Genomic DNA, 26,369 nt, shown 5'->3' on the forward strand with positions numbered 1-26,369 from the left:
CCAGGGGGCTCATCTATTTATCATACTGAACACTTTTTACTGGGGAAATGGTGAGTAATGTGGTACGGTGTTAACATAAATAAATCATTAAACCGTACTCTGTCTGTATGTACGTATGTATGTTCGTATGTAGATAGAATAGTTTGCCAGTATGAGCAATACCGTCTAGCAACAGCTGCACAAGATCCAGGAGCAGGTTTTCAGAGAAATTTGCATATTTAGTTGGTTTATGGCAGGTTTTTGGCTCAAGTGAGAGGTAGCCACCCATGGGCTAATCCTATCTAGGAGTGCACAACAAGCGTTTGGACATTTATAGTCACCGATACTCTGGGCTTTCAAAAGGTTTTGCTCCGAAAGCCTGCTTGCTAAAATAAAAACTCTCCACAATGTTTTTGTCAGAAGCTGCTTCAAATAGGGAAGGTACATAAATTACAAAACAGCTTTACGTTTACAGTAAATCTTGCTTGACATGAGATCCTCTTTAAAGAACACCCAAACATGCTAGTACTGACTGATTTACCTGGCATGTACACTCTTCCATCATGATGACAGAGACATTTTCTTTCATGTGGTGTTGTGGCTGTTGGAGTAAATTGGAAAGTAGAAAAAAATTTGACATTGCTGACAGGATATGCAATTATGTTTGATGCAAAGTGTAACCATATTACTTCAATTTAAAATATTATATTAATCTTTTTTAAGTCAAAAAAATTCAATACACCAGAAAAGTCTAGGGGTAGATGCCCCCTTTAAGGCTTTAAAATAGTTTTAAAAAAATTAGGAACAGAAGCAGCATTGGAAGTTTCACATTAACTGAGAAACATATTGAGTGCCAATAACGGGCCATATTCATTTCAGTGTGAAAAAGTTTTACCATGTAAAAACTCATGGATGAGATTCAATTCAAAGAGAAAGAACGTTTCTACAAATTCGGCTCCAGTTTTTCCCCACAGACTTCATTAGAGTTTTCAAGTGATTAACCACGAGATAATATTTTCTGAATTGAATTGCATCTCAAATGAAATCTTGTCCATGAGTTTTCCCATGGTGAACTATTTTCATACATGTATCTATTGGTTATTTATTTCAAACATAGCAAACACAAAGTAAGCATAGTAAAAGGATTACTTAATACCAGGATTATTGCCTGGTTTACTTTTCTTACATGTCATTGTATTACACAGCAATATAATAACACAATCGGACAATATCTTCAACATAACAACATGATCTTTTGATTGAGTATTTTCTTCTTGCCCCTGCTATTAACATCTTTAAATCTCCCTGCATCTTAGCATGTCTCCTGTTTAGTGGTAATTACTTACTACGTTGTCGACCTGGTGGACATGTTATCTCGCTTGTTCTTTTCTCGCAGTTGCTGTCACACACAAGACTGTAGCATTTTCCATCCTTTTCACGGCTGTGGCTGCTTTCTATTTCCTGATCTGCAAGAAGAAAGAAAAGAAAGCTACTGGTAATTGCTTGTTCTTGATCATATCAACTATAGGTAACGGCAGTGTTCTGTCTGGCTATTGTGAAGTTCCTCTGATTCTAGTATTGCATTCTTTACCTGGCACATAGACTCTTCCCTCGTGACGACAGACACATTTTCTTTTGTGTGGTGTTGCGGCTGTTAGAATAAATTAAAAAAAAATTAGACGAAATTGTTAACAGGATGTTGACTAATTGACTAATGTTTGGTGCAAAATAAAATCATATTTCTCACATTTTAAGAAAACTACCAAAGGGCAATATGCATTCCCTCACCTTCAAATAATAGGCCATCTTCCTGCGCCCTTTGCCTTAAAGGAACATTGGCTTTTTTTTCCTCCCTTGGTCATTTTCTACTGGAAATATAGCTATGATACTGTGCACTTATTTTGGTCCTTGGGTAGACATCCCCTTTCTCTGTATCATATCCCTGCCTATTTGTCATTTATTTTAAACATGGCACACACCAACAGTGTAACCATAAAAGGAATTTTCTTTTCCGGAATTATGGTGTGGGTGACTTTTCTTACATTTTATTGTATTTCTCAGTGATACAGTGGTGCTCCATGATAATAATATGCATATGAAAATGTCATCACTTTTTTGTAATATTTCTTCCTATTCCCGCTATTAGCATCTTGCAGTCTCCCTCAGTGTTAAAGTGCCTCTTGTAGTTGTAAGTACTTACTTGGTGGTGTAACTGGTGGACATGTTATCTCGCTTGTTCTTTTCACGCAGTTGCTGTCACATACAAGACTGTAGCATTTTCCATCCTTTTCACTACTGTGGCTGCTTATTATTTCCTGGTCTGCATGAAGAAGGAAAAGAAGTCCACTGTTTAAGTTCTTGTTCTTGACTATATCAGCAGTAGGTAACTGCCTTGCTCTTTATGGCTATCGTAGAGTTCCGCGGATTCTCCTGCATCTTCTGTGACAAATAATTCTCACCTGCACCAGGGGGCTCATCTATTTATCATACTAAACAATTTTTACTGGGGAAATGGTGAGTAATGTGGTACGGTGTTAACATAAATTAATCATTAAACCGTACTCTGTCTGTATGTACGTATGTATGTTCGTATGTATATAGAATAGTTTGCCAGTATGAGCAATACCATCTAGCAACAGCTGCACAAGATCCAGGAGCAGGTTTTCAGAGAAATTGGCATATTTAGTTGGTTTATGGCAGGTTTTTGGCTCAAGTGAGAGGTAGCCACCCATGGGCTAATCCTATCTAGGAGTGCACAACAAGCGTTTGGACATTTATAGTCACCGATACTCTGGGCTTTCAAAAGGTTTTGCTCCGAAAGCCTGCTTGCTAAAATAAAAACTCTCCACAATGTTTTTGTCAGAAGCTGCTTCAAATAGGGAAGGTACATAAATTACAAAACAGCTTTACGTTTACAGTAAATCTTGCTTGACATGAGATCCTCTTTAAAGAACACCCAAACATGCTAGTACTGACTGATTTACCTGGCATGTACACTCTTCCATCATGATGACAGAGACATTTTCTTTCATGTGGTGTTGTGGCTGTTGGAGTAAATTGGAAAGTAGAAAAATATTAGACATTGCTAACAGGATATGCAATAATGTTTGATGCAAAGTGTAACCATATTACTTCAATTTAAAATATTATATTAATCTTTTCTAAGTCAAAAAAATTCAATACACCAGAAAAGTCTAGGGGTAGATGCCCCCCTTAAGGCTTTAAAATAGTTTTAAAAAAATTAGGAAGAGAAGCAGCATTGGAAGTTTCACATTAACTGAGAAACATATTGAGTGCCAATAACGGGCCATATTCATTTCAGTGTGAAAAAGTTTTACCATGTCAAAACTCATGGATGAGATTCAATTCAAAGAGAAAGAACGTTTCTACAAATTCAGCTCCAGTTTTTCCCCACAGACTTCATTCGAGTTTTCAAGTGATTAACCACGAGATAATATTTTCTGAATTGAATTGCATCTCAAATGAAAACTTGTCCATGAGTTTTCCCATGGTGAACTACTTTCATACATGTATCTATTGGTTATTTATTTCAAACATAGCAAACACAAAGTAAGCATAGTAAAAGGATTACTTAATACCAGGATTATTGCCTGGTTTACTTTTCTTACATGTCATTGTATTGCACAGCAATATAATAACGCAATCGTACAATATCTTCAATATAACAACATGATCTTTTGATTGAGTATTTTCTTCTTGCCCCTGCTATTAACATCTTTAAATCTCTCTGCATCTTAGCATGTCTCCTGTTTAGTGGTAATTACTTACTACGTTGTCGAACTGGTGGACATGTTATCTCGCTTGTTCTTTTCTCGCAGTTGCTGTCACACACAAGACTGTAGCATTTTCCATCCTTTTCACTACTGTGGCTGCTTTCTATTTCCTGATCTGCAAGAAGAAAGAAAAGAAAGCTAATTGCTTGTTCTTGATCATATCAACTATAGGTAACGGCAGTGTTCTGCCTGGCTATTGTGAAGTTCCTCTGATTCTAGTATTGCATTCTTTACCTGGCACATAGACTCTTCCCTCGTGACGACAGACACATTTTCTTTTGTGTGGTGTTGCGGCTGTTAGAATAAATTAAATAAATTAGATGAAATTGTTAACAGGATATTGACTAATGTTTGGTGCAAAATAAAATCATATTTCTCACATTTTAATAAATCTATCAATGGGTACTATGCATCCCTTCAACTTTAAATAAAAGGCCATCTCCCTGTGCCCTTTGCATTAAAGGAACATTGACTTTTTTTTTCTCCCTTGGTCATTATCTACTGGAAATATAGCTATGATACTTTGCACTTATTTTTGTCCTTGGGTAGACATCCCCTTTCTCTGTATCATATCCCTGCCTATTTGTCATTTATTTTAAACATGGCAAACACCAACAGTGTAACCATAAAAGGAATTTTCTTTTCCGGAATTATGGTGTGGGTGACTTTTCTTACATTTTATTGTATTTCTCAGTGATACAGTGGTGCTCCATGATAATAATATGCATATGAAAATGTCATCACTTTTTTGTAATATTTCTTCCTATTCCCGCTATTAGCATCTTGCAGTCTCCCTCAGTGTTAAAGTGCCTCTTGTAGTTGTAAGTACTTACTTGGTGGTGTAACTGGTGGACATGTTATCTCGCTTGTTCTTTTCACGCAGTTGCTGTCACATACAAGACTGTAGCATTTTCCATCCTTTTCACTACTGTGGCTGCTTATTATTTCCTGGTCTGCATGAAGAAGGAAAAGAAGTCCACTGTTTAAGTTCTTGTTCTTGACTATATCAGCAGTAGGTAACTGCCTTGCTCTTTATGGCTATCGTAGAGTTCCACGGATTCTCCTGCATCTTCTGTGACAAATAATTCTCACCTGCACCAGGGGGCTCATCTATTTATCATACTGAACACTTTTTACTGGGGAAATGGTGAGTAATGTGGTACGGTGTTAACATAAATTAATCATTAAACCGTACTCTGTCTGTATGTACGTATGTATGTTCGTATGTATATAGAATAGTTTGCCAGTATGAGCAATACCATCTAGCAACAGCTGCACAAGATCCAGGAGCAGGTTTTCAGAGAAATTGGCATATTTAGTTGGTTTATGGCAGGTTTTTGGCTCAAGTGAGAGGTAGCCACCCATGGGCTAATCCTATCTAGGAGTGCACAACAAGCGTTTGGACATTTATAGTCACCGATACTCTGGGCTTTCAAAAGGTTTTGCTCCGAAAGCCTGCTTGCTAAAATAAAAACTCTCCACAATGTTTTTGTCAGAAGCTGCTTCAAATAGGGAAGGTACATAAATTACAAAACAGCTTTACGTTTACAGTAAATCTTGCTTGACATGAGATCCTCTTTAAAGAACACCCAAACATGCTAGTACTGACTGATTTACCTGGCATGTACACTCTTCCATCATGATGACAGAGACATTTTCTTTCATGTGGTGTTGTGGCTGTTGGAGTAAATTGGAAAGTAGAAAAAAATTAGACATTGCTAACAGGATATGCAATAATGTTTGATGCAAAGTGTAACCATATTACTTCAATTTAAAATATTATATTAATCTTTTCTAAGTCAAAAAAATTCAATACACCAGAAAAGTCTAGGGGTAGATGCCCCCCTTAAGGCTTTAAAATAGTTTTAAAAAAATTAGGAAGAGAAGCAGCATTGGAAGTTTCACATTAACTGAGAAACATATTGAGTGCCAATAACGGGCCATATTCATTTCAGTGTGAAAAAGTTTTACCATGTCAAAACTCATGGATGAGATTCAATTCAAAGAGAAAGAACGTTTCTACAAATTCAGCTCCAGTTTTTCCCCACAGACTTCATTCGAGTTTTCAAGTGATTAACCACGAGATAATATTTTCTGAATTGAATTGCATCTCAAATGAAAACTTGTCCATGAGTTTTCCCATGGTGAACTACTTTCATACATGTATCTATTGGTTATTTATTTCAAACATAGCAAACACAAAGTAAGCATAGTAAAAGGATTACTTAATACCAGGATTATTGCCTGGTTTACTTTTCTTACATGTCATTGTATTACACAGCAATATAATAACGCAATCGGACAATATCTTCAATATAACAACATGATCTTTTGATTGAGTATTTTCTTCTTGCCCCTGCTATTAACATCTTTAAATCTCTCTGCATCTTAGCATGTCTCCTGTTTAGTGGTAATTACTTACTACGTTGTCGAACTGGTGGACATGTTATCTCGCTTGTTCTTTTCTCGCAGTTGCTGTCACACACAAGACTGTAGCATTTTCCATCCTTTTCACTACTGTGGCTGCTTTCTATTTCCTGATCTGCAAGAAGAAAGAAAAGAAAGCTAATTGCTTGTTCTTGATCATATCAACTATAGGTAACGGCAGTGTTCTGCCTGGCTATTGTGAAGTTCCTCTGATTCTAGTATTGCATTCTTTACCTGGCACATAGACTCTTCCCTCGTGACGACAGACACATTTTCTTTTGTGTGGTGTTGCGGCTGTTAGAATAAATTAAATAAATTAGATGAAATTGTTAACAGGATATTGACTAATGTTTGGTGCAAAATAAAATCATATTTCTCACATTTTAATAAATCTATCAATGGGTACTATGCATCCCTTCAACTTTAAATAAAAGGCCATCTCCCTGTGCCCTTTGCATTAAAGGAACATTGACTTTTTTTTTCTCCCTTGGTCATTATCTACTGGAAATATAGCTATGATACTTTGCACTTATTTTTGTCCTTGGGTAGACATCCCCTTTCTCTGTATCATATCCCTGCCTATTTGTCATTTATTTTAAACATGGCAAACACCAACAGTGTAACCATAAAAGGAATTTTCTTTTCCGGAATTATGGTGTGGGTGACTTTTCTTACATTTTATTGTATTTCTCAGTGATACAGTGGTGCTCCATGATAATAATATGCATATGAAAATGTCATCACTTTTTTGTAATATTTCTTCCTATTCCCGCTATTAGCATCTTGCAGTCTCCCTCAGTGTTAAAGTGCCTCTTGTAGTTGTAAGTACTTACTTGGTGGTGTAACTGGTGGACATGTTATCTCGCTTGTTCTTTTCACGCAGTTGCTGTCACATACAAGACTGTAACATTTTCCATCCTTTTCACTACTGTGGCTGCTTATTATTTCCTGGTCTGCATGAAGAAGGAAAAGAAGTCCACTGTTTAAGTTCTTGTTCTTGACTATATCAGCAGTAGGTAACTGCCTTGCTCTTTATGGCTATCGTAGAGTTCCACGGATTCTCCTGCATCTTCTGTGACAAATAATTCTCACCTGCACCAGGGGGCTCATCTATTTATCATACTGAACACTTTTTACTGGGGAAATGGTGAGTAATGTGGTACGGTGTTAACATAAATTAATCATTAAACCGTACTCTGTCTGTATGTACGTATGTATGTTCGTATGTATATAGAATAGTTTGCCAGTATAAGCAATACCATCTAGCAACAGCTGCACAAGATCCAGGAGCAGGTTTTCAGAGAAATTGGCATATTTAGTTGGTTTATGGCAGGTTTTTGGCTCAAGTGAGAGGTAGCCACCCATGGGCTAATCCTATCTAGGAGTGCACAACAAGCGTTTGGACATTTATAGTCACCGATACTCTGGGCTTTCAAAAGGTTTTGCTCCGAAAGCCTGCTTGCTAAAATAAAAACTCTCCACAATGTTTTTGTCAGAAGCTGCTTCAAATAGGGAAGGTACATAAATTACAAAACAGCTTTACGTTTACAGTAAATCTTGCTTGACATGAGATCCTCTTTAAAGAACACCCAAACATGCTAGTACTGACTGATTTACCTGGCATGTACACTCTTCCATCATGATGACAGAGACATTTTCTTTCATGTGGTGTTGTGGCTGTTGGAGTAAATTGGAAAGTAGAAAAAAATTAGACATTGCTAACAGGATATGCAATAATGTTTGATGCAAAGTGTAACCATATTACTTCAATTTAAAATATTATATTAATCTTTTCTAAGTCAAAAAAATTCAATACACCAGAAAAGTCTAGGGGTAGATGCCCCCCTTAAGGCTTTAAAATAGTTTTAAAAAAATTAGGAAGAGAAGCAGCATTGGAAGTTTCACATTAACTGAGAAACATATTGAGTGCCAATAACGGGCCATATTCATTTCAGTGTGAAAAAGTTTTACCATGTCAAAACTCATGGATGAGATTCAATTCAAAGAGAAAGAACGTTTCTACAAATTCAGCTCCAGTTTTTCCCCACAGACTTCATTCGAGTTTTCAAGTGATTAACCACGAGATAATATTTTCTGAATTGAATTGCATCTCAAATGAAAACTTGTCCATGAGTTTTCCCATGGTGAACTACTTTCATACATGTATCTATTGGTTATTTATTTCAAACATAGCAAACACAAAGTAAGCATAGTAAAAGGATTACTTAATACCAGGATTATTGCCTGGTTTACTTTTCTTACATGTCATTGTATTACACAGCAATATAATAACGCAATCGGACAATATCTTCAATATAACAACATGATCTTTTGATTGAGTATTTTCTTCTTGCCCCTGCTATTAACATCTTTAAATCTCTCTGCATCTTAGCATGTCTCCTGTTTAGTGGTAATTACTTACTACGTTGTCGAACTGGTGGACATGTTATCTCGCTTGTTCTTTTCTCGCAGTTGCTGTCACACACAAGACTGTAGCATTTTCCATCCTTTTCACTACTGTGGCTGCTTTCTATTTCCTGATCTGCAAGAAGAAAGAAAAGAAAGCTAATTGCTTGTTCTTGATCATATCAACTATAGGTAACGGCAGTGTTCTGCCTGGCTATTGTGAAGTTCCTCTGATTCTAGTATTGCATTCTTTACCTGGCACATAGACTCTTCCCTCGTGACGACAGACACATTTTCTTTTGTGTGGTGTTGCGGCTGTTAGAATAAATTAAATAAATTAGATGAAATTGTTAACAGGATATTGACTAATGTTTGGTGCAAAATAAAATCATATTTCTCACATTTTAAGAAAACTACCAAAGGGCAATATGCATTCCCTCACCTTCAAATATAGGCCATCTTCCTGCGCCCTTTGCATTAAAGGAACATTGGCTTTTTTTTCCTCCCTTGGTCATTTTCTACTGGAAATATAGCTATGATACTGTGCACTTATTTTGGTCCTTGGGTAGACATCCCCTTTCTCTGTATCATATCCCTGCCTATTTATCATTTTAAACATGGCACACACCAACAGTGTAACCATAAAAGGAATTTTCTTTTCCTGAATTATGGTGTGGGTGACTTTTCTTACATTTTATTGTATTTCTCAGTGGTACAGTGGTGCTCCATGATAATAATATGCATATGAAAATGTCATCACTTTTTTGTAATATTTCTTCATATTCCGCTATTAGCATCTTGCAGTCTCCCTCAGTGTTAAAGTGCCTCTTGTAGTTGTAAGTACTTACATGGTGGTGTAACTGGTGGACATGTTATCTCGCTTGTTCTTTTCACGCAGTTGCTGTCACATACAAGACTGTAGCATTTTCCATCCTTTTCACTACTGTGGCTGCTTATTATTTCCTGGTCTGCATGAAGAAGGAAAAGAAGTCCACTGTTTAAGTTCTTGTTCTTGACTATATCAGCAGTAGGTAACTGCCTTGCTCTTTATGGCTATCGTAGAGTTCCACGGATTCTCCTGCATCTTCTGTGACAAATAATTCTCACCTGCACCAGGGGGCTCATCTATTTATCATACTGAACACTTTTTACTGGGGAAATGGTGAGTAATGTGGTACGGTGTTAACATAAATAAATCATTAAACCGTACTCTGTCTGTATGTACGTATGTATGTTCGTATGTAGATAGAATAGTTTGCCAGTATGAGCAATACCGTCTAGCAACAGCTGCACAAGATCCAGGAGCAGGTTTTCAGAGAAATTTGCATATTTAGTTGGTTTATGGCAGGTTTTTGGCTCAAGTGAGAGGTAGCCACCCATGGGCTAATCCTATCTAGGAGTGCACAACAAGCGTTTGGACATTTATAGTCACCGATACTCTGGGCTTTCAAAAGGTTTTGCTCCGAAAGCCTGCTTGCTAAAATAAAAACTCTCCACAATGTTTTTGTCAGAAGCTGCTTCAAATAGGGAAGGTACATAAATTACAAAACAGCTTTACGTTTACAGTAAATCTTGCTTGACATGAGATCCTCTTTAAAGAACACCCAAACATGCTAGTACTGACTGATTTACCTGGCATGTACACTCTTCCATCATGATGACAGAGACATTTTCTTTCATGTGGTGTTGTGGCTGTTGGAGTAAATTGGAAAGTAGAAAAAAATTTGACATTGCTGACAGGATATGCAATTATGTTTGATGCAAAGTGTAACCATATTACTTCAATTTAAAATATTATATTAATCTTTTTTAAGTCAAAAAAATTCAATACACCAGAAAAGTCTAGGGGTAGATGCCCCCTTTAAGGCTTTAAAATAGTTTTAAAAAAATTAGGAACAGAAGCAGCATTGGAAGTTTCACATTAACTGAGAAACATATTGAGTGCCAATAACGGGCCATATTCATTTCAGTGTGAAAAAGTTTTACCATGTAAAAACTCATGGATGAGATTCAATTCAAAGAGAAAGAACGTTTCTACAAATTCGGCTCCAGTTTTTCCCCACAGACTTCATTAGAGTTTTCAAGTGATTAACCACGAGATAATATTTTCTGAATTGAATTGCATCTCAAATGAAATCTTGTCCATGAGTTTTCCCATGGTGAACTATTTTCATACATGTATCTATTGGTTATTTATTTCAAACATAGCAAACACAAAGTAAGCATAGTAAAAGGATTACTTAATACCAGGATTATTGCCTGGTTTACTTTTCTTACATGTCATTGTATTACACAGCAATATAATAACACAATCGGACAATATCTTCAACATAACAACATGATCTTTTGATTGAGTATTTTCTTCTTGCCCCTGCTATTAACATCTTTAAATCTCCCTGCATCTTAGCATGTCTCCTGTTTAGTGGTAATTACTTACTACGTTGTCGACCTGGTGGACATGTTATCTCGCTTGTTCTTTTCTCGCAGTTGCTGTCACACACAAGACTGTAGCATTTTCCATCCTTTTCACGGCTGTGGCTGCTTTCTATTTCCTGATCTGCAAGAAGAAAGAAAAGAAAGCTACTGGTAATTGCTTGTTCTTGATCATATCAACTATAGGTAACGGCAGTGTTCTGTCTGGCTATTGTGAAGTTCCTCTGATTCTAGTATTGCATTCTTTACCTGGCACATAGACTCTTCCCTCGTGATGACAGACACATTTTCTTTTGTGTGGTGTTGCGGCTGTTAGAATAAATTAAAAAAATTAGACGAAATTGTTAACAGGATATTGACTAATGTTTGGTGCGAAATCAAATCATATTTCTCACATTTTAAGAAAACTACCAAAGGGCAATATGCATTCCCTCACCTTCAAATATAGGCCATCTTCCTGCGCCCTTTGCCTTAAAGGAACATTGGCTTTTTTTTCCTCCCTTGGTCATTTTCTACTGGAAATATAGCTATGATACTGTGCACTTATTTTGGTCCTTGGGTAGACATCCCCTTTCTCTGTATCATATCCCTGCCTATTTATCATTTATTTTAAACATGGCACACACCAACAGTGTAACCATAAAAGGAATTTTCTTTTCCGGAATTATGGTGTGGGTGACTTTTCTTACATTTTATTGTATTTCTCAGTGATACAGTGGTGCTCCATGATAATAATATGCATATGAAAATGTCATCACTTTTTTGTAATATTTCTTCCTATTCCCGCTATTAGCATCTTGCAGTCTCCCTCAGTGTTAAAGTGCCTCTTGTAGTTGTAAGTACTTACATGGTGGTGTAACTGGTGGACATGTTATCTCGCTTGTTCTTTTCACGCAGTTGCTGTCACATACAAGACTGTAGCATTTTCCATCCTTTTCACTACTGTGGCTGCTTATTATTTCCTGGTCTGCACGAAGAAGGAAAAGAAGTCCACTGTTTAAGTTCTTGTTCTTGACTATATCAGCAGTAGGTAACTGCCTTGCTCTTTATGGCTATCGTAGAGTTCCGCGGATTCTCCTGCATCTTCTGTGACAAATAATTCTCACCTGCACCAGGGGGCTCATCTATTTATCATACTAAACAATTTTTACTGGGGAAATGGTGAGTAATGTGGTACGGTGTTAACATAAATTAATCATTAAACCGTACTCTGTCTGTATGTACGTATGTATGTTCGTATGTATATAGAATAGTTTGCCAGTATGAGCAATACCATCTAGCAACAGCTGCACAAGATCCAGGAGCAGGTTTTCAGAGAAATTGGCATATTTAGTTGGTTTATGGCAGGTTTTTGGCTCAAGTGAGAGGTAGCCACCCATGGGCTAATCCTATCTAGGAGTGCACAACAAGCGTTTGGACATTTATAGTCACCGATACTCTGGGCTTTCAAAAGGTTTTGCTCCGAAAGCCTGCTTGCTAAAATAAAAACTCTCCACAATGTTTTTGTCAGAAGCTGCTTCAAATAGGGAAGGTACATAAATTACAAAACAGCTTTACGTTTACAGTAAATCTTGCTTGACATGAGATCCTCTTTAAAGAACACCCAAACATGCTAGTACTGACTGATTTACCTGGCATGTACACTCTTCCATCATGATGACAGAGACATTTTCTTTCATGTGGTGTTGTGGCTGTTGGAGTAAATTGGAAAGTAGAAAAAATTAGACATTGCTGACAGGATATGCAATAATGTTTGATGCAAAGTGTAACCATATTACTTCAATTTAAAATATTATATTAATCTTTTATAAGTCAAAAAAATTCAATACACCAGAAAAGTCTAGGGGTAGATGCCCCCTTTAAGGCTTTAAAATAGTTTTAAAAAAATTAGGAACAGAAGCAGCATTGGAAGTTTCACATCAACTGAGAAACATATTGAGTGCCAATAACGGGCCATATTCATTTCAGTGTGAAAAAGTTTTACCATGTCAAAACTCATGGATGAGATTCAATTCAAAGAGAAAAACGTTTCTACAAATTCAGCTCCAGTTTTTCCCCACAGACTTCATTCGAGTTTTCAAGTGATTAACCACGAGATAATATTTTCTGAATTGAATTGCATCTCAAATGAAAACTTGTCCATGAGTTTTCCCATGGTGAACTACTTTCATAAATGTATCTATTGGTTATTTATTTCAAACATAGCAAACACAAAGTAAGCATAGTAAAAGGATTACTTAATACCAGGATTATTGCCTGGTTTACTTTTCTTACATGTCATTGTATTACACAGCAATATAATAACGCAATCGGACAATATCTTCAATATAACAACATGATCTTTTGATTGAGTATTTTCTTCTTGCCCCTGCTATTAACATCTTTAAATCTCCCTGCATCTTAACATGTCTCCTGTTTAATGGTAATTACTTACTACGTTGTCGAACTGGTGGACATGTTATGTCGCTTGTTCTTTTCTCGCAGTTGCTGTCACACACAAGACTGTAGCATTTTCCATCCTTTTCACGGCTGTGGCTGCTTTCTATTTCCTGATCTGCAAGAAGAAAGAAAAGAAAGCTACTGGTAATTGCTTGTTCTTGATCATATCAACTATAGGTAACGGCAGTGTTCTGTCTGGCTATTGTGAAGTTCCTCTGATTCTAGTATTGCATTCTTTACCTGGCACATAGACTCTTCCCTCGTGACGACAGACACATTTTCTTTTGTGTGGTGTTGCGGCTGTTAGAATAAATTAAATAAATTAGACGAAATTGTTAACAGGATATTGACTAATGTTTGGTGTGAAATAAAATCATATTTCTCACATTTTAAGAAAACTACCAAAGGGCAATATGCATTCCCTCACCTTCAAATATAGGCCATCTTCCTGCGCCCTTTGCCTTAAAGGAACATTGGCTTTTTTTTCCTCCCTTGGTCATTTTCTACTGGAAATATAGCTATGATACTGTGCACTTATTTTGGTCCTTGGGTAGACATCCCCTTTCTCTGTATCATATCTCTGCCTATTTGTCATTTATTTTAAACATGGCACACACCAACAGTGTAACCATAAAAGGAATTTTCTTTTCCGGAATTATGGTGTGGGTGACTTTTCTTACATTTTATTGTATTTCTCAGTGATACAGTGGTGCGCCATGATAATAATATGCATATAAAAATGTCATCACTTTTTTGTAATATTTCTTCCTATTCCCGCTATTAGCATCTTGCAGTCTCCCTCAGTGTTAAAGTGCCTCTTGTAGTTGTAAGTACTTACATGGTGGTGTAACTGGTGGACATGTTATCTCGCTTGTTCTTTTCACGCAGTTGCTGTCACATACAAGACTGTAGCATTTTCCATCCTTTTCACTACTGTGGCTGCTTATTATTTCCTGGTCTGCACGAAGAAGGAAAAGAAGTCCACTGTTTAAGTTCTTGTTCTTGACTATATCAGCAGTAGGTAACTGCCTTGCTCTTTATGGCTATCGTAGAGTTCCGCGGATTCTCCTGCATCTTCTGTGACAAATAATTCTCACCTGCACCAGGGGGCTCATCTATTTATCATACTAAACAATTTTTACTGGGGAAATGGTGAGTAATGTGGTACGGTGTTAACATAAATTAATCATTAAACCATACTCTGTCTGTATGTACGTATGTATGTTCGTATGTATATAGAATAGTTTGCCAGTATGAGCAATACCATCTAGCAACAGCTGCACAAGATCCAGGAGCAGGTTTTCAGAGAAATTGGCATATTTAGTTGGTTTATGGCAGGTTTTTGGCTCAAGTGAGAGGTAGCCACCCATGGGCTAATCCTATCTAGGAGTGCACAACAAGCGTTTGGACATTTATAGTCACCGATACTCTGGGCTTTCAAAAGGTTTTGCTCCGAAAGCCTGCTTGCTAAAATAAAAACTCTCAACAATGCTTTTGTCAGAAGCTGCTTCAAATAGGGAAGGTACATAAATTACAAAACAGCTTTACGTTTACAGTAAATCTTGCTTGACATGAGATCCTCTTTAAAGAACACCCAAACATGCTAGTACTGACTGATTTACCTGGCATGTACACTCTTCCATCATGATGACAGAGACATTTTCTTTCATGTGGTGTTGTGGCTGTTGGAGTAAATTGGAAAGTAGAAAAAATTAGACATTGCTGACAGGATATGCAATAATGTTTGATGCAAAGTGTAACCATATTGCTTCAATTTAAAATATTATATTAATCTTTTATAAGTCAAAAAAATTCAATACACCAGAAAAGTCTAGGGGTAGATGCCCCCTTTAGGGCTTTAAAATAGTTTTAAAAAATTAGGAACAGAAGCAGCATTGGAAGTTTCACATCAACTGAGAAACATATTGAGTGCCAATAACGGGCCATATTCATTTCAGTGTGAAAAAGTTTTACCATGTCAAAACTCATGGATGAGATTCAATTCAAAGAGAAAGAACGTTTCTACAAATTCAGCTCCAGTTTTTCCCCACAGACTTCATTCGAGTTTTCAAGTGATTAACCACGAGATAATATTTTCTGAATTGAATTGCATCTCAAATGAAAACTTGTCCATGAGTTTTCCCATGGTGAACTACTTTCATAAATGTATCTATTGGTTATTTATTTCAAACATAGCAAACACAAAGTAAGCATAGTAAAAGGATTACTTAATACCAGGATTATTGCCTGGTTTACTTTTCTTACATGTCATTGTATTACACAGTAATATAATAACGCAATCGGACAATATCTTCAATATAACAACATGATCTTTTGATTGAGTATTTTCTTCTTGCCCCTGCTATTAACATCTTTAAATCTCCCTGCATCTTAACATGTCTCCTGTTTTTTTTTTTAAAACTTGTTTTTATTGAAGGTTTTCACACAAAAATTACATTGTGATGTATGATTAACATTATCTATCATTAATTCTAAAGTATTGTGTTCTGAGGTTGGTTATGGTTTGTAAATGGAAAAACAGTAACAATTGAACTTTCAGCTCAGATAAGAGATTAAGTTAGTTGAATAAGTCTCTACATAGGATTTGACGAATAAGAACTTAACAATCTGTTGGTATGGTGGCTCCTGGGGGGTGTTTGACTCGGTTGTTGTCGGTTTAATGGTTGGTTTCCAAGGTGCTGGGATGACTCCATGACCATCGGGTGTCCCGTGAGCAACGCTGTGTCATACCATGTTGTATAGCGAAATGTATGTATTGTGAGATGTCTGGTTTGTTGCGGTAGGGTTCCTATGTAAGTCTCCCATGTCTTGAAAAATTTTTCAGTGTTGTGTTCCTTACTGGTTGTGGCTTCCAACCAGTCCATATAAAAAATGTGGTGTAGTTTTTGTTTCACAAAAAGAATGTTGGGGGGGTCTTTACTCAGCCAATGCTGTAGTATTGTTTTTCGGGCCGCTGCCGCCAATTTCCCTATTAAGTTTTTGTCTGTTTTCGTTAATTGTGTTAGATGTGTAACATCGCTGAACAGTGCCCATTCCAATTGTGTCTGAATAGGTTTACCAGCCACCTGAGCACCATAGTTTGACACCTCCTGCCAGAAATTTTGTAGAGGGGGGCACGACCACATGTTATGTATTAAATCTGCTCTGGAAGATTGGCACCTAAGGCAGTCATCAGAGGGCAGAAGTCCCATCTTATATCTCCTGCTTGGAGTTAGATAAGCATTATGTAATATTTGCAAGGCCATTTCCTGATACCTACTGACTGGAAGCAGTCGCATAATTTTCGTATGTTGTTGTAAGATATCTACAGTCGTGGAATTTGGAATATCTTTTGTCCAAGCAAAGCCTGGTCTTTGTTCATCTTCCAAGTCTATTGTTGTTCTAATCAATTGATATAGGTGTGATGTTGTATGTTTTTCTCGTTTATTTTTCCAAATTTTGTTGAAATAACTGGTTTTATCAATATCAGTCATCTTTTTAATCTCATGTGTTGCGAAATGGAGAAGTTGTAAAGCTAAAAATATATGTTGAGTTGTAAACGGAAATTTGTCCGATAGTTTTGCCCTAGAAAATGCAGTATTATTTATGTCCATTATGTCATGTAGGTTTTGTAATCCCATCTCTCTCCATTGTTGTAGAATTGGGTTGCATATGCCGATTGGGAAGTTTTTGTTTTCTATCCATGACAAATACGGGGAAGAGTGTGTTGATAGCTTTTGTTTTTTCCTGACTACGTGCCATGCTTTGTATGTGTCCATCAATATTGGGTTGATGCGTACAGTGGACGGCAGTTGGTGGATTGGAAGGTGTAAAAGGTAGTTAAGGGAATAGTTGCGTGTCGTGTAGCTGTCAAGAGATATTGTTGTGTAAAGGTCTCTGTTTAAGATCCAGTCCCCTGCGTATCGTAGGAGTGCCGCCTCATTATACTCCTTAATATTAGGGAGGTTGGTTCCACCTAAATGTTTGGGTTGTTGTAACTTGTAAAGACTGATCCTCGGTCGTTTTTTATTCCAAATAAATAATCTAAACGCTTGATTCAGCTTTTTTAGGTCTGCTTCTTTTATATAGTAGGGTAGCATCTGTATTGGGTATAGTATCTTGGGGAAGAGGAACATTTTGATAAAATGTATTCTGCCTAAAAATGTTAAGTTCAAATGTTTCCATTGTTGAATCTCTTGTAAGATGTTATCGATTGTTTTCTGTATGTTTAATGCGTAAGCGTCTTTGTGGTGTGATGGTAGTCTGATACCTAGATATTTAATGCTGTGCGTGTTTTTTTTAAAGGGGAAATGTGGTAGCCAATCTGTTGGGTTGGAGTGATGTAACTGTAATGCTTCGGTTTTATCTAGATTAACCTGGAATCCTGCAATGGCACCGAACCTGTCGATTAGTTGTAAGATTATCGGTATATCTGTTTTGGGTTGACCCAGGAACATTAGGATATCGTCAGCAAATGCTGTAACTTTTAACGTTGAGTGTCCTATTTGAATGCCGTGTAGTCCTTGGTGTTGTAATAGGTGTTTTAGCAAAGGGTCAATAGCAACGTTAAATAAAAGAGGTGATAGTGGGCAGCCTTGACGTGTGCCCCTGTAGATTTGGAATCTGTTGGAGTTGACGTTATTTACTGTTAGGAAAGTGGTGGGTGTCAAATATAGGTTCTTGAAAAGGTTAAGCATGTGTAAGCCAAAGTGTTGGAATTTAAGTAACCGAAGTAGATGTGAATGTGTTATTCTATCGAAGGCTTTATCTGCATCTAAATTGACTAACATCCCATGTTTTCTTTTTTCCAGATTGTTGACGTATATTGCCGTTAGAATTTGTCGCAGGGCTCGTACCGGATATCTATGCTTAAGGAAGCCTACTTGATTGTCGGTAAGTATTGATGGTAGTACCTGCTGTAATCTATCGGCCATTATTTTATTTAGGATTTTTAGGTCTTGATTCAAGAGTGAAATTGGTCTGTATGATTTAGGGTCCGTTGGGTCTCTGCCCTCTTTGGGGATTAATATTATTCGGGCTACATTGGCTTCATGCCATAATGGGTTACCCTGAAGTGTGTCTGAATATAAGGTATTAAGAAGGGGCACTATATCTGGTAATAAAAGTTTGTAGAATTCTGCAGTAAAACCATCTGGCCCAGGTGTTTTGCCATTTTTTAGGTGTTTGATTGTGTCTGATATTTCTTTTTCTGTTACAGGTGCATCAAGAATCTCACGGTCTTGGACTGATAACTTTGTTAAGTTGGCTTCTTGCAGAAATCTAAGGCCATCATTCGGATCATCTGGTGGGGCCTCGTATAGGTTCCTAAAGTGTTCAATTAAGATGTGTTGAATTTGCTCAGGTTGCCGTGTCCAACCATCAGCTGTCTTAAGTTTTTGTATGTATGTGTTTTTCAACTGTTTTTTTGCTATGTGTGCGAGCAGTTTCCCAGATTTATTGCCATATCTGTAAAATCGATTTGCTGTGTGACTTAAAGTGTTAAATGCTTTTCCAGTCAATAAAGTATCAAAGAGTGATTTTGTCTCTTTATATTTATTTTTATCCTCCTCTGCATTTGTTTTTTTAAAAGTTTTGTAGTGTTCTGTTAATTGTTTTTGCAGAAGGTTATACTTTTCCTGGTATGATTTTTTTTGTTTTATCAGATATGAGATTATCTGCCCTCTTAATACTGGCTTTGTCGCTGCCCACAACAGGTGTGGGTCATCCCAGTGGTCAATATTATCGTCCATATAGTTTGCCCAGCTTGTTTTAAGAAATAATTGAAAGTCTTCGTTAGTGCTCAGATAGGCCGGAAACCTCCAGTTAAATGATTTCAGTTGGGGTGTTTTCATCTCCAAGTCAATTGAAATCGGGGCATGATCAGAAACGTCTATGTTTCCAATTTTGGCTGAGGTCAATATCGGTAATAGGGATTGAGAGATGAAAAAATAGTCAAGTCTTGAGTGAGTTTTGTGAACCCCTGAGTAAAAAGTATAATCTTTAGTTGTAGGATATGTATGTCTATAGGTGTCATATAGTTGTAAGGTATCACATAGAGTATGTAGGGGTCTCGCTCTGTTTCGTGATTGTGTCGTAGCTTTACCTGATTTATCCATGAAGTCATCCCAGACCACATTAACGTCTCCTCCCAAAATGATATTGTCAGTCCCCCAGGAGCTTATTGTCCTTATTATCCTGGAGTAGAAGAGCTATTGTGTGGTCTTTTTAAGAAGGCAATGTAGCGGGATGGCCTCCTATTGTAGCTCTATTCCAGGAGCCCAGCTAAAATGCGGCCATCTTTGGGTCCGCCCCCCAGGAAGTCCAACATGTCTCCTGTTTAATGGTAATTACTTACTACGTTGTCGAACTGGTGGACATGTTATCTCGCTTGTTCTTTTCTCGCAGTTGCTGTCACACACAAGACTGTAGCATTTTCCATCCTTTTCACGGCTGTGGCTGCTTTCTATTTCCTGATCTGCAAGAAGAAAGAAAAGAAAGCTACTGGTAATTGCTTGTTCTTGATCATATCAACTATAGGTAACGGCAGTGTTCTGTCTGGCTATTGTGAAGTTCCTCTGATTCTAGTATTGCATTCTTTACCTGGCACATAGACTCTTCCCTCGTGACGACAGACACATTTTCTTTTGTGTGGTGTTGCGGCTGTTAGAATAAATTAAATAAATTAGACGAAATTGTTAACAGGATATTGACTAATGTTTGGTGCGAAATAAAATCATATTCCTCACATTTTAAGAAAACTACCAAAGGGCAATATGCATTCCCTCACCTTCAAATATAGGCCATCTTCCTGCACCCTTTGCCTTAAAGGAACATTGGCTTTTTTTTCCTCCCTTGGTCATTTTCTACTGGAAATATAGCTATGATACTGTGCACTTATTTTGGTCCTTGGGTAGACATCCCCTTTCTCTGTATCATATCCCTGTCTATTTATCATTTATTTTAAACATGGCAAACACCAACAGTGTAACCATAAAAGGAATTTTCTTTTCCGGAATTATGGTGTGGGTGACTTTTCTTACATTTTATTGTATTTCTCAGTGATACAGTGGTGCTCCATGATAATAATATGCATATGAAAATGTCATCACTTTTTTGTAATATTTCTTCCTATTCCCGCTATTAGCATCTTGCAGTCTCCCTCAGTGTTAAAGTGCCTCTTGTAGTTGTAAGTACTTACTTGGTGGTGTAACTGGTGGACATGTTATCTCGCTTGTTCTTTTCTCGCAGTTGCTGTCACATACAAGACTGTAGCATTTTCCATCCTTTTCACTACTGTGGCTGCTTATTATTTCCTGATCTGCAAAAAGAAGGAAAAGAAGGCCAATGTTTAGTTACTTGTTATTTATCATATGAACTGTAGATAACTGCTTTGCTTTCTATGGCTATCGTATATTTCCACTGATTCTCTTGCATCTGCTGTAACAAAATACATATTATCTACACCAGGAGGGTCATCTATTTATCATATTGAACTCTCTTCTCTGTGTAAAGGATGTCTAATGTTGCACATTGTTAGTGTAAATGTCTGTATGTATGCATGCACATATACATAGCCAGTTTGCCAATAAAAGCAATGCAGCCCATCAACAGCTGCACAAAATCTGGGAGTAGGTTTTCAGAGGAATTTGCATGTTTAGATTCCTTATGGAAGGTCTTTGGCTCAACTGAAAAGCTGCCACCCATTGGCTAATCCTGTAAAGGAGTTCATGTCAAGTGTCAAGTGGACATTTATAGCCACTGATACTCTGGACCTTCAAAAAGCTGTTGTGCCTAAAGTCTTCCCACAAAAATTAAACTCTCAAAACATTTTTGTCAGAAGTTACTTCAAATAAGTAAATTACTTAAATTGCAAAAGTCCTCACTCTGGAGCTTTACATTTACAGTACATTTTTTTGGACATGATTTCCCTATTAGGGATCACCCAGACATTCGAGCTCTGATGCTTTACCTGGCATGTACACTCTTCCATCGTGACGACAGGCACATTTTCTTTTGTGTGGTGTTGTGGCTGTTATAATAAATTGGAAAGTAGAAAAAACTTTGACAAGATGTCAAATAATGTTCGGTGCAAAGTACAACCTTATTCCTCGTATTTTAATAAATCTATATCTTCTGTATCTTATCATATTTTACTTAAAAGTTTACTGATTTTTTTGGCGCATGCACAGTTTGAGCCAGTCTGGTATAAGCATCAATGGAAACCTCTGTAAATCACCATAGGGAGAGAATAGGATCCAAAGATGATGCCAATGAGCTCCGATGTGCTAATCTGTTTTGATACCATATACTTCATCAACTTCACATCCAATGACACTTTTTTAAAATTATAGACTATGCGTGGAAGAAGCAGTAACGTGGGACAAAGGAGTGCATGCTTGGGGTTTTGTCTCTTTTGGGGGTTTGTTCTCCTTTAACATGACAAACATAAACAAAATGATCATTATAAGGATTTTTTGTGATTATTGTGTGCTTTAATTTTCTTACATGTCATTGTATTGCACAGCAATATAGTGATTCATCATGATAAAAATATCCATATAAAAATGACATTTATTATTTATTAATACCAACCTCTGTGCTAAAGCATTTCTTGTTTAGTGGTAAGTACTTACTTGGTGGTGTAACTGGTGGACATTTTATCGCCCTTGATCTTTTTTCACAGTTTCCATTGCACACAAGACTGTAGCATTTTCCATTTCTTTCACGGCTGTGGCTGCTTTCTATTTCTTGATCTGCAGGAAGTTGTGCTGAATTTAGTTGCTTGTCCTTGTTCAAATAAGATCTAAGTAGCTGCATTATTGTGTATAACTATTGTATCAATGAACTGGTCCACTGCCTCTCCTGCATCTACTGTGATAAATGAATTTTACCTGCACTCAGTGGTCTCATCTATCTATCATACAGAACTCTTTTCACTGGGCAAGGGGGTATAATATGGCATTGTGTTAGGATAAATCATTCTCTGTTGTGTGTGTGTGTGTATATATATATATATATATATATATATATATATAATAACGAGAATGAGGAATACAATGCAGTAACAGCTGCATACATTCTGGGTGTGGGGTAGAGAAAATCTGATCCAAATATCAACGAATAAAAGATAGCTCATGGAACTTCATCACTTTATGACTTTGGATACGACTGAACAAGCAATCCACTGGAATTATGGCATTGTAATATAGCAACAGCTAGGGTTCTCTGCCTTCTTGCACCACTAGTGCTCTGGTCATTTGCTCTGACTAGAAGTATGCAATATCCATAGATATCAATAAAATGAATACAAAGTAATTAATACAAAATTTCAAATGCATCTCTCTCTCTCTCTCTCTCTCTCAAGAGATATATATATATATATATATATATATATATATATATATATATATAGGCAGGATCAAGCGGCACTCACCATTCAGAAATATTCTCGCCGGGTGCTGACCAATAGATCAATAAAAAGTTCAAAGAAAGCACTCACGGCATTGATCATGGAATGAATTTCAAAGACACTTTGAAATTCATTCCATGATCAATGCCGTGAGTGTTTTCTTTGAAATATATATATATATATATATATATATATATATATATATATATATATATATATATATATATATATATATATATATATATATATACTGTATAGCTATACACACATATGCATACACTGTTTTCTAGATATTAAGGAAGCATGCAAACAGTCTAGTTTTTTCCTGCTTTACCTGGCATATATACATTTCCATTATGATAACAGGAACATCTTGTAGTATGTGTTGTAGTTGAAGTAGATGTCACAGATGTTGCTTTTAGAATAAATTAGAAATTAGAAAAACATTAGAATTTGCTAACAATACATGTAATTATTTTTGGTGTAAAAAATATATTTCTCATATTAATAAATGTATTTGAGACAATATTTATTATTAGTGATGGGCGAATTTGTCCAGTTTCGCTTTGACACAAATTTTGCAAATTTTTAGTGAAAAATTCGTGAAACATCGATTTTGTCGTCTGGCGCTCAAATTCACCAATCACTATTTATTATCCCCTTCTAAAATCAAGAAGGGTCCGGTTGTCTAATCCCTTGTAAAATACCAGTTCAAGAAAGGAATTTTATTGCATAATGGGCATATACAATTTCAGAGAAGAGAAAATCACCGGCACAACAGGATATTTCTAGCAGGGAAACCCTTGCTCGTTTATTTGCGGATGCAACGTTTCGGGACGTAACCCCTTTGTCAAGCAAAGAAACGTTGCATCCGCAAATAAACGAGCAAGGGTTTCCCTGCTAGAAATATCCTGTTGTGTCAGTGATTTTCTCTTCTCTGACTGTTGTGGAGGCTGCCAATACCTCCTTCATCGAGCACCAGGTGTCACGAGATTTGGACGGCCAGGGTGTGCGAGGTGACTCCTCTCTTCTTCCATATACAATTTCAATCAGGGATATGTGAAATATTTTGCAGAGAAAAAAATGCCCATAAACTATAATGAAGAGTAAAAATATGCTGCGCCTTTTAAAAAAAATGTAGCATGGTTTGTTGTCTCCTGAAAAACTTATTGTAATAATTTGCAATTTAGAACCTTTGAGACAGATTTGTTTGTCCTTTGACACTGACTTGTATGTAACCAATAGTAACATTTCATGGCTATGTTATCTGTATGAAATTAAACTTAGGCAGCCAGTATGTCTGTAGACAAGAGCTGAAAATGGCATTGCTATTTTTGGGAATGGATCATTATTTAGTCTGTTTAGGTATTTCTGCAATTTCATTATCAAGTTAGGCAATAAATATTTAAGTCATACAGACATTGAAAATATTAACAAATATAACCTCAGAAATAAGTGATTATTAGATCAGTGATTAATATTATGACTGTACAGAGCTCTGGTAAGGCCTCATCTAGAATATTACAGTTACGGTCTCCAGCTCTCAAATAAGACATTATTAAATTAGAGAGGGTACAGAGAAGGGCAACTAAGCTTGTAAAAGTTATGGAAAATCTCAGATTTGAGGAAGGACTGGCCAAGTTGGGGTTGTTCACGCTGGAGAAGAGGTGCTTAAGGGGGGGGGGGATATAATAATATCCCCCCCTTAAGCACCTCTTCTCCAGCGTGAACAACTATATATATAGATATATATAATATATATATATAGATAAAGGGTTCATACAATAACCTCTCTAATGCTTTATTTACCAGTAGGTCCTTCCAGCTGACAATAGGTCACCCATTCCGATTAGAAGGAAGGAGGTTCTGTCTAAACATTTGAAAGGGTTTTTTTTTTACAGTGAGAGCTGTGAAGATGTGGAATTCTCTCCCTAAATCAGTCATACTGGTTGATACATTAGATAGCTTTAAGAAGGGGTTGGATGGCTTTTTAGCAAGTGAAGGAATACAGGGTTATGAGAGATAGCTCATAGTACAAGTTGATCCAGGGACTAGTCCGATTGCCATCTTGGAGTCAGGAAGGAATTTTTCCCCCCTCTGTGGCAAATTGGAGAAGCTTCAAATGTTTTTTTTTTCCATTGGATCAATAGTTAGGCAGGTTAAATACAATCCTTAATTAATAGGTTACTATGTTACTATGTATTATGCTTTTTTGTCTTATGCTATTTTCATGTTGATGGAAAGCTACAAGGTTACGATTCCTTTCAAATAAAACCTTTATTTTACTTTAATTTTTATATATATATTTTTTTTATATATATATTTTTTATATATATATATATATATATATATATATATATATATATATATATATATATATATATATATATATATATATATATATATATATATATATATATATATACACACACAAAAACTGTATGTATCTCTTAGTCCATAGTAAATACTTACTTGGTGGAGTAGTTTTGGTTTCTGCAAAAACAAATTTATATATATTTATTAGTATCATATACCTGTAGATGTATAAAAGTAAAGGACAAAATACTTTCTATTCATGTATTAACACAGAACATAAAAGAATTTTTATTATCAAGAAATGTTACCATATTGATAATTTTCATCTAGTAATTTTCAGGGTCAGCTTTATTATAAAGCTTTTACAAACATTCTAAAAGTTTCTGACATTCTGATATGTTTTTCTGAGTTTTCTGCAGAATTGAAAACATTTTAACATTTTACAGCTAATTTATAAAATCACCCTACCTTTTTCCCCCAGAAAGTACCCTTTAGCTTTTATATCAGTTTACACTATAGACCAAAAGTCAAAAGTTTGAAAAGTTTTTCACAGTCAGAAATGAATAAACAATGCAAGCCAATGGTAAAATGGAAAAATAGCAAGAAAGAATAAGAGGAAATGGGAATATTTCATGACAATTTCAAATATTGTCATGGTTATAAAATACTAAAACAAAAACAAACACAACTTTAATGGAGGAGCAATGCTAGGAAAGAATGAGTAAATAGTAACATTGATATTGTGTAGTTTACTCCCAGTGTCTTATTTTTAACATTTTACCACACTTCAGTGGGGGATTCAAACTAGATATTTTTGCTTCATATGCATTTTTATTTTTGCCACTACACTACTAAGGTTTGTTACCTTTCAAACCTTTAAAGTCATGGGATTGCAGTAAAGAGTGACTAAAGTCACATGCCTTATGGCACCTGGGGAGCTAAGAACATCTCTATTCCCCAAATCAAATTTTAAAATTACATATAAAAATGTTGCAGTATACTACAGGAGAAAAATAATTTTGTATCTTTATAGGCTCCTGGTAAGGCCTCACCCTTGGTATTCATTTGTAGACTTATGTAGAGATTATGTCTAAAAACACTTTTTACTCTATATTAAAAATTGCTTGACATTTCTTGGTGATCCATGCAAGGCTAAGTTTTCCCTT

At 36.3% G+C, this 26,369-nt stretch overlaps 1 protein-coding gene and 2 long non-coding RNA genes across 3 annotated transcripts in view; all 3 read right to left on the bottom strand.

Annotated features, from left to right (window-relative positions):
* Positions 1 to 1,803: 1,803 nt before the first annotated feature.
* Positions 1,804 to 4,195, bottom strand: LOC121402958. The gene is made up of 3 exons (XR_005966898.1): positions 3,769 to 4,195; positions 2,964 to 3,023; positions 1,804 to 2,299 (listed from the first exon to the last, which is right to left on the bottom strand). It is a non-coding gene; the product is annotated as an uncharacterized LOC121402958 (long non-coding RNA).
* Positions 4,196 to 4,206: 11 nt separating this feature from the next.
* LOC121402957 lies at positions 4,207 to 6,622 on the bottom strand. The gene is made up of 3 exons (XR_005966897.1): positions 6,196 to 6,622; positions 5,391 to 5,450; positions 4,207 to 4,726 (listed from the first exon to the last, which is right to left on the bottom strand). It is a non-coding gene; the product is annotated as an uncharacterized LOC121402957 (long non-coding RNA).
* Positions 6,623 to 13,649: 7,027 nt separating this feature from the next.
* The window catches only part of LOC108713466 (mucin-2), a 44,123-nt gene continuing 31,403 nt past the window's right edge, over positions 13,650 to 26,369 (bottom strand). The window contains exons 26-31 of the mRNA XM_041589611.1: positions 22,112 to 22,231; positions 20,677 to 20,796; positions 19,830 to 19,953; positions 17,855 to 18,803; positions 15,101 to 15,160; positions 13,650 to 13,778 (exon numbers count right to left, since the gene is read on the bottom strand). Coding sequence (XP_041445545.1) covers positions 13,650 to 13,778; positions 15,101 to 15,160; positions 17,855 to 18,803; positions 19,830 to 19,953; positions 20,677 to 20,796; positions 22,112 to 22,231 — 1,502 coding nt within the window. The remainder of the gene's footprint in view (positions 13,779 to 15,100; positions 15,161 to 17,854; positions 18,804 to 19,829; positions 19,954 to 20,676; positions 20,797 to 22,111; positions 22,232 to 26,369) is intronic.

Source organism: Xenopus laevis, chromosome 4L (genome assembly GCF_017654675.1).
Source record: "Xenopus laevis strain J_2021 chromosome 4L, Xenopus_laevis_v10.1, whole genome shotgun sequence".
Taxonomy (NCBI): domain Eukaryota; kingdom Metazoa; phylum Chordata; class Amphibia; order Anura; family Pipidae; genus Xenopus; species Xenopus laevis.